The sequence below is a fragment of the Homarus americanus genome, unplaced genomic scaffold (genome assembly GCF_018991925.1).
Source record: "Homarus americanus isolate GMGI-L3 unplaced genomic scaffold, GMGI_Hamer_2.0 scaffold45698, whole genome shotgun sequence".
In the NCBI taxonomy this organism is placed as follows: Eukaryota; Metazoa; Arthropoda; class Malacostraca; order Decapoda; family Nephropidae; genus Homarus; species Homarus americanus.
In genome coordinates, this window is record NW_024735554.1 from 1,869,443 (window position 1) to 1,885,392 (window position 15,950).

The window sequence follows — 15,950 nt, forward strand, 5'->3', positions numbered from 1 at the left end:
ACCCAACCACCATCACCCAACCACCATCACCCAACCACCATCACCACCCCATCACCACCCCATCACCACCCCATCACCACCCCATCACTCAATATCACCATCATCGTTAAAATAAACCATTATAATATTCTCTAAAAAAACACAAGATATAACAGAATAACTTTAACTCTTAAGGTTGATAAAAACACAGTGACTCAGTGGGGTCACCTGTGGTCACCTGTGGTAATTAACAAGGTGTAGCCGACCACCTCACCTGTCTCCAGAGTAACTCCATTTGTGGTCGTCGTTTTTGTTTACTAAGTGGGGGCAGTGTAACCTGTTTGTTTACTAAGTGGGGGCAGTGTAACCTGTTTGTTTACTGAGTGGGGGGCAGTGTAACTGTTTGTTTACTGAGTGGGGGCAGTGTAGCCTGTTTGTTTACTGGTGGGGCAGTGTGAACGCCCTGTTTGTTTACTGAGTGGGGGGCAGTGTAACCCTGTTTGTTTACTGGGTGGGGGCAGTGTGGCCTGTTTGTTTACTAGAGGTGGGGGCAGTGTAACCTGTGTGTGTTTACTAGAGTGGGGGCAGTGCTTAACATGTTTGTTTACTGAGTGAAGTGCTATTTTGTTTACTGGTGGGGGCAGTGCTTGGCGCCTGTTTGTTTACTAGAGTGGGGGCAGTGTAACCTGTTTGTTTACTAAGTGGGGGGCATTGCCAACTAATTGTTTGTTTACTGAGTGCAGGGCAGTGCTTAACTGTTTGTTTACACTAGAGTGGGGGGCAGTGTAACCTGTTTTTGTTTACTAAGTGGGGCAGTGTAACCCTGTTTGTTTGCCTAAGTGGGGGCAGTGTCACGTTGTTTACTGAGTGGGGAGAACGGAGGGAGGTCGTGGAAGAAGAGCTCACCTTGGGAGGTGACCAAGAACTACATTATTACTGAGTTCCTTTATGTACAAGTATTTGGCTCCTGTTGAGTACGAATGAATGGAGCTGAGAGTGTAGTGAGCCTTATGGGTGTGTGTGTGCGTATGTGTGTGTGTGTGTGTGTGTGTGTGTGTGTGTGTGTGTGTGTGTGTGTGTGTGTGTGTGTGTGTGTGTGTGTGTGTGTGTGTGTGTGTGTGTGTGTGTGTGTTGCTTCTCCTGTAGATGGCGCTGCTGTCCAGGGTTAGTGTCTGTTGATGTTGAGAGAGTGAGGGAGGGAGGGAGGAGAGTGAGAAAAGGAAGGTAGGTAGGAAGGGAGAGTGAGGAAGGGGAAGGAAAATTGAGGTATCATTAGTATGTTCAGGTGTGACTCAAATACCACCACACCTGTCTCATTAATCATCCCCCACACACACACACCAAAACTCATACAATTTACACTGACTGGAGGAAGAAGCTCTATCACGTGTGTATTATTCTGAAGATGAAAGGGATGTATTCTGCAGCTCCCGTGTGTGATGGGAGGTCACTGTATATATTCACTACCTCTTCTTCCTCCTCGTGACCTCTTAAGCCCTCAGTGCCTTAAATTTTGCAGCCCGAAGGCTGAAAATATACATTAGACAAAAATAACTTATTACATACAAAGACGTGGGGTGGGCGGGTCGTTTAACAAAAGCTTTCATTACTGAAAGAAGAAGGAATATGAATTGAATATACAAATTATTATAGTTTACAGTTTATGGCCCGGGCTGGTCTCTTGCCCTACTATGTGAGGTCACGTAGGCCACGTGGTGCAGTAACTCGTCCATAGATGCTGATAGAGGGAACTCACGGGGTCATAGAGACACCGGGTGGTGTGGTGTTCACGTGGTACAGTGACTCGTCCTCTGGTGTTGATATGAAGGACCTCACGGGGTCATGGGGTCACCGGGTGGTGTGGGGTGGTATCACAGTACCTCACTCTGCTAGGTGGTGTTGTGTTATCTCGTCGTCAGGTGTACAGTACAGCCGACCTACTGTTGTTCCCAGGGTGGATTGATTAATGCCGACTGGTGCTTATCTCACTGGTGGGTCACTGATCTCACTGGTACGGTCTAGTGCTGAATTAACTGGCTTAAACACTGTTCATCACTGTTCAACACTGATCCCACTTCTTTCCGAAACGAAATTGTCACTTTTGATTATGTTTATATCCCGGTGGTGAGGATGGGTCGGGGAGAGGGGCCGAACATAGGCCAAGGGGGGCAGCTGGTTAAGTATGTTGTTGTATGGTTGTATGGTTGTATGTTGTATGGTTGTATGTTAGTGTATGGTTGTATGCCTTTGCGATATTATATGTATATAGTGGTTTATTATTGTTATTATTGTTATTGTAGTTATTGTTATTATTTATAGTATTCTTGAAATTTTGTTGTGGAAGGGGAACACCATGGAACACATCTGTTATATTAATGAACGTTACAGCAGTGAGTGTTACAGCAGAGAGTGTTACAGCAGTGAGCGTTTTACAGCAATGAGAGTTTTACAGCCGAGCGAGTGTTACAGCAGAGAGTGTTACAGCAGAGAGTGTTACAGCAGTGAGTGTTACAGCAGAGAGTGTTACAGCAGAGAGTGTTACAGCAGTGAGCGTTTTACAGCAATGAGAGTTTTACAGCCGAGCGAGTGTTACAGCAGAGAGTGTTACAGCAGAGAGTGTTACAGCAGAGAGTTGCAGCAATGAGAGTTTTATAGCCGAGCGAGTTTTACAGCTGTATTTTACCTCCAAACAGCTGTAATGCAGGAATATCAACAGAGAATGAGAAAAAATACCTCTCATTTTTTGACCTATCATTTTCCTGTAAGTTTTAACCCTCGGTGTCCAACTTGATGCGACGGAAAATAAAAATTACTTTGGGTTTTATGAAATAATTTAAATTACGTTTATGTTAATGATGAAATTTTTGGGCGAATTAATTTTCTTGTAGAGCGGTTATTGTGACGTGGTAGAGCGGTTATTGTGACGGTAGGTAGAGCGGTTATTGTGACGGTAGGTAGAGCGGTTATTGTGACGGTAGGTAGAGCAGTTATTGTGACGGGAGGTTAGGTTAGGTTAGGTTTTGGATCATGACTGGCAGGTGTTTGTGAGGGGACCTGACCACCTGTGTCTACCTGACTCTGTACCTGGCTGTCTACCTGGCTCTGTACCTGGCTCTGTACCTGGCTGTCTACCTGGCTCTGTCTGGCTCTCTGGCTCTCACCTGCTTGCTGGTCTGCCTGGCTCTGCGCCTCTGGTTCTGGTCCTGGCTCTACCTGGCTCTGCTGGCTACTGGCTGCCTGGCTCTGCTGGCTTGCTGGCTTCTGTCTACCTGGCTCTGCACCTGGCTCTGCACCTGGCTCTGTGCTATACAAGGATATAATATGATTGATGATGGTGAGAGTGGGACAGGTTGAACGGGAAGGCTTAGGTACTTACATTCTTCTTAGTGACTTTGATGTAGTGGCTACATACCTTCCCCCACTCCTCTCAACCCTTCCCCCCCCCTCCTCTCACCTTCCCACCTCCTCATCCCCTCCCTCACCTCTACCCTCCCTCACCTTCCCCTAACACCCCCCTCCCCCTTGTTCTACCTCGTGGTTTAAATTGTTGTGAGTCAATTTACGCTTCACTACTATCAAGATAACTCTCTCTCTCTCTCTCTCTCTCTTTCCTTCTCCTCTCTCTAATTGAAATTCATGGGGCATTTATTTTTCTTCTTTCATCAACATTTTCTCTGTTATTAGGGAGCTGTTTTTTTTATTAATTATTTTTTTTTTCTCTTTATAATTTTGTCAGGTGCTTTTGTGTTTGTGTGTTTGTCAGTGTTTTTTATATATTTTTTGTATTAGTGTTTGTTTTATTGGTGTTTTATTGATTGTCTTTGTTGTTATGTTAGTCAGTGTTTGTTTTATTTTATTACAGTTATTTTGGGGTGTTTTTTTTAACAATTAACGTGGATTATTTTTTTCTTCTTAACCGAACTAATCCTCCCCATGTAGCTTTAGGGGTGTTTAATCTCCAGGTTAAATAAGCTAATCTTCAGGTGATCTTAAACCAGGTGAAACGAGGTGTTAGGTGAGTTTTTTCGCTCAAGCTGATCTCCGTGAACCTTGAAAGCTTAAGCTGTGTTAGTGAGTCTGTGTTGGCGAGACTACTTAAACGAGGCTCTTCAACCACGTCTTTACCTCTCCCCACACAGCCTCCCCACCACACACTATGCACCCTTCCCCCCATCATATCACCCTCTCCCCCATTCATCATCTCACCCTCCCCATTCATCATCTCCCCTCTCCCCCATCCATCATCTCACCTCCCCCATCCATCATCTCACACCTCCCCCCATCCATCATCTCACCCTCCTCACCTAACTCTCACCCATAATCTTCCCTCTCTGAACATTTCTCTCCCTGTACCTCTGTATACGACAGCTGTGAGGAGGGGGTGAAGGAGGGGTGAAGGAGGGGGGAGGGTAAATGTCATCACCCTCTATGATAAAAAATGATGAATGGGTGGTTGTCTGAGTGAACGTCCATCATGTCTTGCCTATCCCGCGCCACTATCAGGCTAGAGAGCCAACTAGCTACCTGCACGCCAGCCAGTTCTACCAGCTAGCCAACCAGACCTACCAACTAGTTCTACCAGTTAACCAGTCTGATCTACCAGCCTGTACTGCACCACCAACAGGCCAGCCAGTCCTACCAGCCACCAGCCAGCCAGCCGTCCCGCGTCGCCTAATGTAAATTTAATAATACTCTCTTGATATTTTCTGTGAGCTTTGAGCGTCGACGGATATAATGTGAACTCTTGCTGCCTTTTTGGGTTGGTATTGTGACCAATTTTTTTAGTTTGCGTTGATATTATGACTTGTTTTAGGGATTTTTCGTGGTATTATGATTAATTTCACGAATTTGGGTTGATATTGTGAATAATTTTAAGGTTTTGGGTGGAATTTTGACCACTTTTAGGGATTTTGGAAGGAATTTATCCATATTTAAAGTTTGGGGCAGGTAAGTGTGTTTATAAAAAGTTCATATAATTTAAAATAATCCGTAAATGGCATATAAAAGTTAATAAAGTTTAATAACTTCATATACTTTCAGCTTTAACAAATTTACTTTAACAGGTTATACGAGGCATTAAGTGAAACACGGCAGGATAGCACCATAGAGTTTTACGGGGGTGATAGGTGAAATAAGCTAGGGTGTGTAATCTTCAGGTAAAATAAGCTAGGGTGTGTAATCTTCAGGTAAAATAAGCTAGGGTGTGTAATCTTCAGGTAAAATAAGCTAGGGTGTGTAATCTTCAGGTAAAATAAGCTAGGGTGTATAATCCTCAGGTGACGAAAACTAAATATATTATCAAAAAGTTGTTTTAGATAATTTTGCAAAACATTAATACAAATACGATTATGTTTAAATTTTTTTGTAGTCTATTGAACATGAGTTTTGTAACCCATGTAGGAATTAATGTAATATTTTGTAATTTTTTTATCGTGTGTGTGTGTGATGATGTTTAGTGCAGGGTGTGTGGTGTGGTGGTGATGGTGGTGGTGGTTGGTGGTGATGGTGGTGGTGGTGTGGTGATGTGTGGTGGTGGTAGTGGTAGGTGTTGAAGATGATAGATGATAGATGAGAGAAAAGAGAGAGAGAGAGTAAATGGTAAGCACGATAAAGTTCTACACTTTCTCCTTTAGTGAGAGGTACCAGCCACAACCACCACACACCACCACCGCCACTACCACACACCACAACCACTACTACTACTACTACTACTACTACTACTACTACTACTTTGCTGTCAATCGGAATCGAGTATGACGATCATTCAGCTATGATACAATGGTGCGAGTTAAGTAGTGACGTCACATCTTCCTTGACTACATTAAGATAGACATACCCCCTAATGACCTTAACGACTCCTAATGGTAGTTTGGGAAGGGTGGTGAGTTTTGGCCTGCTTGAAATCACTCTCTACAGGGTACTCGGGTATAGATGACAACAATGAGATGAATGATGACGAAGGCGATGACGATGACGAAGGCGATGACGAAGGCGATGACGATGACGATGACGAAGGCAATGACGAAGGCGATGACGATGACGATGACGATGTTTATGGGAGGTCCTCAGTCAGTCACCCCCAAACGAGCTAAAAATAGGTCTGCGTCGTGCACCTCCCTTTCCCCCACCTCCTCCTTTCTCACGTACCAACCTCCCCTCAGCGGAGCCACCTCCCCTCTCCCCTAACCCCTCCCTAACCCTCCCCTCTCCTAACCCCTCCCCCTCCCAACCCCCTCCTCCCCCCTCCCCATCTCAGCCAAGAGACTAAACTTGAAGCAAGAATTATGCAAATTACGTGACCCTTCCTCCCAACCACCTACTGGAGACAACACACACACACACACACACACACACACACACACACACACACACACACAACACACACACACACAGGACTGTAAGAGTTATAGGGATGAGCTTAGTATTTAGATCAGGTTAATTGAGGTCAGGTTAATAGTGTTGGTTAATTTGGTTAATTATAATTTAGTTATCAGGTTAATTTAGTGTCAGTTAGTTATATCAAGTTAATTTTGGCTTAAATATCGTCCAAGTCATTAATACTATAGGGTTTAGTAACGTTAACCACCATGGTACTCGTTAACCTAATATGCCATCTTGGGATGTGGGTCAGATGGAGGCAAGTTATCCCCATTGTCAATTAAATATATGTACCAATACACACACACACACACACTATATATAATTATATTAGTGTTCAAGGTAGGATGTAGGAGTGTATAGCCAACTAATTACCTTAATGTAAAGATAAATTACACTGTTTTAACTCGTGTTATTAATTACCTTAAATGTCAACATAAGCAATATATGAACTTATATAATTACGTGATTTTTTTTATGCTGAGTAATTAATTAATGTGATTTTGAGTAATTCAGGAAGCGTTAAATAAGTCCGATTGTTTTTCTATTCGTTAATTTGATCGTATAAGTCGTATACTGAATGATTCTGTCCGGTGGTGTGACTTGATGATTTTACTTGATGGTGTGTGGACTTGATGGTGTGTGTTGGACTTGATGGTGTGTGTTGGACTGTGATGTGTGGACTTGATGGTGTGTTTGAACTGATGGTGTGTTGGACTTGATGGTGTGTTGGACTTGATTGTGTTGGACGATGTTGTTATTGTGGTGATGGGCTTGATGGTGTGTGTTGGACTTGATGGTGTGTGTTGGACTTGATGGTGTGTGTTGGACTTGATGGTGTTTAGATGGTGTGTGTTGGACTTGATGGTGTGTGTTGGACTTGATGGTGTGTGTTGGACTTGATGGTGTGTGTGTTGGACTGATGGTGTGTGTTGGACTTGATGGTGTGTGTGTGTTGGGAGTGTGTTGGACTTGATGGTGTGTGTTGGACTTGATGGTGTGTTGGACTTGATGGTGTGTGTTGGACTTGATGGTGTGTGTTGGACTTGATGGTGTGTGTTGGACTTGATGGTGTGTGTTGGACTTGATGGTGTGTGTTGGACTTGATGGTGTGTGTGTTGATGGTGTGTGTTGGACTTGATGGTGTGTGTTGGACTTGATGGTGTGTGTTGGACTTGATGGTGTGTTGGACTTGATGGTGTGTGTTGGACTTGATTGTGTGTTGGACTTGATGGTGTGTGTTGGACTGATGGTGTGTGTTGGACTTGATGGTGTGTTGGACCTGTGGTGTGTGTTGGACTTGATGGTGTGTGTGTTGGACTTGATGGTGTGTGTTGGACTTGATGGTGTTGGACTTGATGGTGTGTGTTGGACTTGATGTGTGTGTGTTGGACTTGATGGTGTGTGTTGGACTTGATGGTGTGTGTTGGGACTTGATGGTGTGTGTTGGACTTGATGGTGTGTGTGTTGGACTTGATGGTGTGTGTTGGACTTGATGGTGTGTGTTGGACTTGATGGTGTGGAGGCTTGATGGTGTGTGTTGGACTTGATGGTGTGTTGGACCTGATGGTGTGTGTTGACTTGATGGTGTGTGTTGACCTGATGGTGTGTGTTGGACTTGATGGTGTGTGTTGACTTGATGGTGTGTGTTGGACTTGATGGTGTGTGTGTGTGACTTGATGGTGTGTGTTGGACTGATGGTGTGTATTGACTTGATGGTGTGTGTTGGACTTGGATGGTGTGTGTTGACTTGATGGTGTGTGTTGGACTTGATGGTGTGTGTTGGACTTGATGGTGTGTGTTGGACTTGATGGTGTGTGTGTGTTGGACTTGATGGTGTGTGTTGGACTGATGGTGTGTGTTGGACTTGATGGTGTGTGTTGGACTTGATGGTGTGTGTGGACTTGTGATGGAGCGGTTGGACTTGATGGTGTGTGTGGACTTGATGGTGTGTGTTGGACTTGATGGTGTGTGTTGACTTGATGGTGTGTGTTGGACCTGATGGTGTGTTGGACTTGATGGTGTGTGTGTGGACTTGATGGTGTGTGTTGACTTGGTGGGTGTTGGACTTGATGGTGTATGGACTTGATGGTGTGTGTTGACTTGATGGTGTGTGTTGGACTTGATGGTGTGTGTTTGGACTTGATGGTGTGTTGGACTTGATGGTGTGTGTCGGACTTGATGGTGCGTGTGTTGGACTTGATGGTGTGTGTGGACTTGATGGAGCGTGTTGGACTTGATGGTGTGTGTGTTGACTTGATGGTGTGTGTTGGACTTAAGTGCAGGGTGAGGGAGAGTTATACATCGACGAACCATTACTCACGTCTGACTTATCACACACACACACACACACACACACACACACGGCACCTCCACCTCCCGTGACTGTGTGTGTGTGTGTGTGTGTAGTTTATTCTCATTCCTTGCTCCTCTCGTGTCAGCACTGGCGGTAAAAAATGACTCGAGTAGATTGAATTGTTTTTCTATCTATATCTCTGTCAGCTAGGGAAAAAAAGTAGACAGGATATTTTTTTTTTATTCCTAATTGTTAAGAAAATATAGGTTAGGTAGATCTATTTTTTTTTCCTATTAGCTTTCAATGATAAATAGGTTATATTGACTTTTTAAATATATATATAAGATCCTTAAACTTATATTATAATATTTAAGTCTTTTTCGTCATTTTTGTCATCGATATATTTCACTAACTGACTTTTTTTTTATTTATTTTATTCATAGCTAAAAAAAAAGTTAAAAATCTGTGTCAAAAAAGTTGGTTTGGGAAGTGTGTTTTTATTGTTTTTTTGTGTTTTTATTGAGTTTGGTATGTCTATAGCCTTTACTGACTGGCTGACTGACTGACTGACTGACTGACTGACTGACTGACTTAGTGAGTTTGTGACTGACTGAGTGATTGTCTGACTGATTATTGACATAGTGATGGGAGCATTCATTCACACACAAACCGCTTACTGCACACACCCCTCCCTCACACACCCCTCACACGCACCCCACACGCCCCACACGCACCCCACACACCCCCACACGCACCCCACACCCCACACACCCCCCACACACACCCTGATACAGCCTTTGGTGACCATACTGACCCTCTGAATGAAGGCATTAACAGGACAAAAGCCTAAATGTCTTCCTTCATTCATAAGCTAAATGAATACCTCTGTCAAACCAGTGTAGTTGACTCGTTAGGGTTAGTTAGGTTAGGTTAGGTTAGGTTAGGTTAGGTTAGGTTAGGTTAGACAAGTAACAGTCCATTGAGAACACTGCCCAGAACACCTCATTACTCAACCCAACCTAATCCTGACCTGACCTGACCTGACCTAATTTAACCTAACCTAACCTAACCTAACCTAACCTAACCTAACCTAACCTAACCTAACCTAACCTAACCTAACCTAACCTAATCTAATTTACTACAACATTTATCCCAAGTGACCTGCCGCTCTGTACTGTACTGCTCAGGCTTAGACGCTGATTGAAGTGCCACTCTACTGTCACGTGTGTTCTGGTCTGGTTAAGGGCTGGGCTGGGCTGGGCTGGCTCTGGGCTGGCTGGTTAAGGGCTGGGCTGGGCTGGGATGGGCTGGGCTGGGCTGGTCTGGGCTGGGCTGGTCTGGTCTGGGCTGGGCTGGGCTGGTCTGGGCTGGGCTGGTCTGGTCTGGGCTGGGCTGGGCTGGGCTGGTCTGGGCTGGCTGGTTCGGGCTGGGCTGGTCTATTAGTACCAGGAATTTCGAAAGAGAGAGAGAGAGAGAGAGAGAGAGAGAGAGAGAGAGCATCATCATCAAGTCCCCTTCTACACAGTTAATCTCAACTTGGGTCCTGGACACAAAAGGCTCCAATACGTAAGCTTTATCTGCCCAACTTGGAATATGAGAACCTTGCACTTTCTACAGTCTGGCGGCACTAGAGACCCTATTCTGTCCGCCATTACAACACCTCAGCTTAATCTCAAACCAATTACATGTCTCCTGTCACATCTCCAGCGTTTAAGGAGGAGAGGGAGGGAGAGAAGGAGGGAAGGGAGAGAAGGAGGAAGGGAGTGAGAGATAGAGAGAGAGAGAGGATGAATAGGTAAATAAAACCAGGTATACTAACTCAACCTTTAATAACTCCCGACATAAGATCTAATATAACCTGGCTGACCTGCTCCGTTAGGTGGGATACATGCCTAATACTGATACGTATATATGTGTGCGTGTATGTATTCCTGCTCACACACACACACACACACACACACACACACACACACACACACACACACACACACACACGATCTTGTTTGCCTCTTCCTTGTTTATATCTATATTGTTATTTATTTATTTTATTTATTTCACCTTTACTGTTATCACTTTGGGGTTGTAGGTTAGTTAGTGTTATGTTGGGTTAGTTAGTGTTAGTGTTAGAGTTTAGTAAGGTTAGGTTAGGTTAGTGGTTAGGTTGAGGAGGTTAGGTTAGGTTAGGTTAGGTTAGTGTTAGGTTAGTGTATAGTTAGGTTAGTGTTGGGTTACGTTAGGTTAGGTTAGGTTAGTGTTAGGTTAGGTTAGTGTTAGGTTAGTGTTGCAGTGTTAGGTTAGGTTAGGTTAGAGGGAGAGCTGTTAGGTATAGCTGTATTGAACTGAATTTTTTCACGACAAGAGAAGATTGATGTGAGAGTGAGGGGGTAATCTCTCTCTCTCTCTCTCTCTCTCTCTCTCTCTCCTCTCAATAACCCGAAGTATATACCCTCGGCCAGTATTATCAGCACACCTTATCTTAATCATCTCATTTCTATAAACGTGAAATAAGGAAAACACATTTTGGTCTACCTATAGCATGGAAACCAAGATGGCGGATAAGGAGCGTCGAGACTAGAGGACTAACTAAAGACAGGTTGTGTAATATTAAGTTAAGTGGGATAATAACAACAACAACAACAACAATAACAACAATAACAATAATAACAACAACAACAACAACAACAACAACAACAACAACAATAACAACAACAACAACAAAATAACAACAATAGCAATAATAACAATAACAATAACAACAACAACAACAACAACAACAACAATAACAACAACAACAACAATAACAATAACAAATAAACAACAATAACAACAACAACAACAACAACAATAATAGGATTCCTTTGTGCCTCTCATCCCTGACCAAGATGAAGAGTTCAATCAAGGAGGCTGTTGAGATCCTGGGGCCTGGAGGATGGGGAGGAAGGGGCATTAGAGGGGAGGAGGAAGAGGAGGGAGTAGAGGGAGGGAAGAGGAGGGGAGATTAGGAGGGGAGGAAGAGGAGGGAGCATTAGAGGGCAGGGAAGAGGAGGAGAGCATTAGAGGGGCAGGGAAGAGGGAGGAGAGCATTAGAGGGGAGGGAAGAGGGAGCATTAGAGGGGGAGGGAAGAGGAGGGGAGGATTAGAGGGGAGGAAGAGGAGGGGAGCATTAGAGGGGGAGGGAAGAGGAGGAGAGCATTAGAGGGGAGGGAAGAGGAGGGGAGCATTAGAGGGAGGAAGAGGAGGGAGGATTAGAGGGGAGGGAAGAGGAGGGGCATTAGAGGGGAGGGAAGAGGAGGGAGCATTAGAGGGGAGGGAAGAGAGGGGAGCATTAGAAGGGAGGGAAGAGGAGGGAGCATTAGAGGGGGAGGGAGAGGCTCGGTTATCTGAGGAGGAGGGGTTCACCGCCCTCACCCCCCCACCCCCCACCCCCTTAATCCAACGCAGGTAGATGATTGGTTGAGAACGACAGGTATACAGGAAATCGGACAGGTAAATGAATGTAAACAAAGAGAGGTGATTACCTGTCATTAGTGGGGTGCCCTGTCTGCCCTGAAGCTTTATAGAAAATGGGGTGTGGTAGAGAGAAAATGGGTGGTAGAGTGAAAATGGGGTGTGGTAGAGAGAAAATGGGTGTGGTAGAGAGAAATGGGGTGTGGTGAGAGAAAATGGGGTGTGGTAAAGAAAAAATGGGGTGGTAGAGAGAAATGGGGTGGTAGAGAGAAATGGGTGGTAGAGAGAAAATGGGGTGTGGTAGAGTGAAATGGGGTGTGGTAGAGAGAAATGGGGGTGTGGTAGAGTGAAAATGGGTGGTAGAGAGAAAATGAGACACAAATTGTGGTTAAAGTGTGAAGAGGTGCGTGAAGGAGGAGGGGTGAGAGAGAGAGAGAGAGAGAGAGAGAGAGAGAGAGAGAGAGAGAGTCAGGTCTTGTGATATTGGAGATGACTTGAAACTTTTACGTATTCACAGTAAGGGAAGAGTAATTACGTCATTTGATAAGAGCAGGGAGGTCCGCTGATCTGATTGGCTAAGAGTAGGGAGGTCCGCTGATCTGATTGGCTAAGAGCAGGGAGGTCCGCTGATCTGATTGGCTAAGAGCAGGGAGGTCCGCTGATCTGATTGGCTAAGAGTAGGGAGGTCCGCGGATCTGATTGGCTAAGAGCAGGAGGTCCGCTGATCTGATTGGCTAAGAGCAGGGTGGTCCGGATCTGATTGGCTAAGCAGGGAGGTCCGCGGATCTGATTGGCTAAGAGCAGGGAGGTCCACGGATCTGATTGCAAGAGCAGGGGTGGTCCGATCTGATTGGCTAAGAGCAGGAAGGTCCGCGGATCTGATTGGCTAGAGGAGGTCCACGGACTGATTAAGAGCAGGGTGGTCCGCTGATCTGATTGGCTAAGAGCAGGAAGGTCCGCGGATCTGATTGGCTAAGAGCAGGAAGGTCCGCGGATCTGATTGGCTAAGAGCAGGAAGGTCCGCGGATCTGATTGGCTAAGAGCTCAAACCCTAGTCAGAACAGGGCAAATGTTCGGGCTAAACAATATGTATTTTATGTAAGTTTGGCAATATTCTAAACCTAACCTAACCTAAACCTACCCTAAACCCAACCTAACCTAACCTACCCTAAACCCAATCTGACATAACCTACCCTAAACCCAACCTAACCTAACCTAAACCTAATCTGACATAACCTAACCTAAACCCAAACCTAACCTAACCCAACCCAAACCTAACCCAACCTAACCTAACCCACCTAAACCCAATCTGACATAACCTAACTTAAACCTAACCCAACCTAACCCAACCCAAACCTAATCTGACATAACCCAACTTAAACCTAACCTAACCCAACCTAAACCTAATCTGACATAACCTAACTTAAACCTAACCTTACCTAACCTAACCTAAACCTAACTGACATAACCTACCCTAAACCCAACCTAACCTAACCTAACCTAAACCTAACCCAACCTAACCTAACCTACCCTAAACCTAATCTGACCTAACCTAACCTAAACCTAACCTAACCCAACCTAACCTAAACCTAATCTGACCTAACCTAACTTAAACCTAACCCAACCACATTATAATGTGTGTTTTGTGTTGTTTTAACAGAGTGGTTCCCCGGCTGGAGTGACCAGGTGGTTATAATGCCCAGCCATCTGACGACGGTCTGGGGAGGAAGACTGTGTGGAGCTGCGGCGGAGCTTTATGTGAGTGTTGTGTTGTGTTGTGTTGTGTGTTGTGTTGTGGGTTGTGCTGTGTTGTGTTGTGTTGTGTTGTGCTGTGTTGTGTTGTGGTTGTGTTGTGTTGTGTTGTGTTGTGTTGTGTGTTGGCGTTGTGTTGTGTTGTGCTGTGCTGTTGTGTTGTGTTGTGTTGTGTTGTGTTGTGTTGTGTTGTGTTGTGTTGTGGTGTGTTGTGTTGTGTTGTGTTGTGTTGTTGGTTGTGTTGTGTTGTGTTGTGTTGTGTTGTGCTGTGTTGTGTTGTGTTGTGTTGTGTTGTGTTGTGCGTGTTGTGTTGTGGTGTGGTGTGTTGTGTCAGGTTGTGCTGTGTTGTGTTGTGCTGTGCTGTGTTGTGTTGTGTTGTGTTGTGGTTGTGTTGTGTTGTGTTGTGTTGTGTTGAGCTGTGTTGTGTTGTGTTGTGTTGAGCTGTGTTGTGTTGTGTTGTGTTGTGTTGTTGTGCTGTGTTGTGTTGTGTTGTGTTGTGTTGTGTTGTGTTGTGTTGTGTTGTGTTGTGTTGTGTTGTGGTGTGTTGTGTTGTGTTGTGCTGTGTTGTGTTGTGTTGTGTTGTGTTGTGTTGTGTTGTGTTGTGCTGTGTTGTGTTGTGTTGTGTTGTGCTGTGTTGTGTTGTGTTGTGTTGTGTTGTGTTGTGTTGTGTTGAGCTGTGTTGTGTTGTGTTGTGTTGTGCTGTGTTGTGTTGTGTTGTGTTGAGCTGTGTTGTGTTGTGTTGTATTGTGTTGTGTTGTATTGTGTTGTGTTGTGTTGTGTTGTGTTGAGCTGTGTTGTGTTGGGTTGTGCTGGTTGTGTAGGTTGTGTTGTGTTGTGCTGTGCTGTGTTGTGTTGTGTTGTGTTGAGCTGTGTTGTGTTGTGCTGTGTTGTGTTGTGTTGTGTTGTGTTGTTGTGTTGTGTTGTGTTGTGTTGAGCTGTGTTGTGTTGTGTTGTGTTGTGTTGTGTTGTATTGAGCTGTGTTGTGTTGTGTTGTGTTGTGTTGTGTTGTGTTGTGTTGAGCTGTGTAGGTTGTGTTGTGTTGTGTTGTGTTGTGTTGTTTCTGTGTTGTGTTGTGTTGTGTTGTGTTGTGTTGTGTTGAGCTGGTTGTGTTGTATTGTGTTGTGTTGTGTTGTGTTGTGTTGTGTTGTGTTGAGCTGTGTTGTGTTGTATTGTGTTGTGTTGTGTTGTATTGTGTTGTTGTGTTGTGTTGAGCTGTGTTGTGTTGTGTTGTGTTGTGTTGTGTTGTGTTGTGTTGTGCTGAGCTGTGTTGTGTTGTGTTGTGTTGTGTTGTGTTGTGGTTGTGTTGAGCTGTGTTGTGTTGGGTTGTGCTGTGTTGTGTTGTGTTGTGTTGTGTTGTGCTGTGCTGTGTTGTGTTGTGTTGTGTTGAGCTGTGTTGTGTTGTGCTGTGTTGTGTTGTGTTGTGTTGTGTTGAGCTTGTGTTGTGTTGTGTTGTGTTGTAGGTTGTGTTGTGTTGTGTGTTGAGCTGTGTTGTGTTGGGTTGTGCTGTGTTGTGTTGTGTTGTGTTGTGTTGTGCTTGTGCTGTGTTAGGTTGTGTTGTGTTGATGCTGTGTTGTGTTGTGCTGTGTTGTGTTGTGCTGTGTTGTGTTGTGTTGTGTTGAGCTGTGTTGTGTTGTGTTGTGTTGTATTGTGTTGTGTTGTGTTGTGTTGTGTTGAGCTGTGTTGTGTTGGGTTGTGCTGTGTTGTGTTGTGTTGAGCTGTGTTGTGTTGTGTTGTGTTGTGCTGTGTTTGTTGTGTTGTGTTGTGTTGTGTTGTGTTGTGTTGTGTTGTGTTGAGCTAGTGTTGTGTTGTGTTGTGTTGTGCTGTGTTGTGTTGTGTTGTGTTGAGCTGTGTTGTGTTGTGTTGTGTTGTATTGTGTTGTGTTGTGTTGTGTTGTGTTGAGCTGTGTTGTGTTGTTGAGCTGTGTTGTGTGTGGTTGTGTTGAGCTGTGTTGTGTTGTGTTGAGCTGTGTTGTGTTGTGTGTTGTGCTGTGTTGTGTTGTGTTGTGTTGTGTTGTGTTGTGTTGTGTTGTGTTGTGTTGAGCTGTGTTGTGTTGTGTTGTGTTGTGTTGTGCTGTGTTGTGTTGTGTTGTGTTGAGCTG

General features: G+C 44.6%; 1 protein-coding gene across 1 annotated transcript in view; it reads left to right on the forward strand.

The window, feature by feature from the left end:
* The window catches only part of LOC121871305, a 135,767-nt gene that overhangs the window by 52,462 nt on the left and 67,355 nt on the right, over positions 1-15,950 (forward strand). Inside the window, 3 exon segments of the mRNA XM_042373524.1 lie at positions 13,761-13,781; positions 13,784-13,819; positions 13,822-13,858. Coding sequence (XP_042229458.1) covers positions 13,761-13,781; positions 13,784-13,819; positions 13,822-13,858 — 94 coding nt within the window.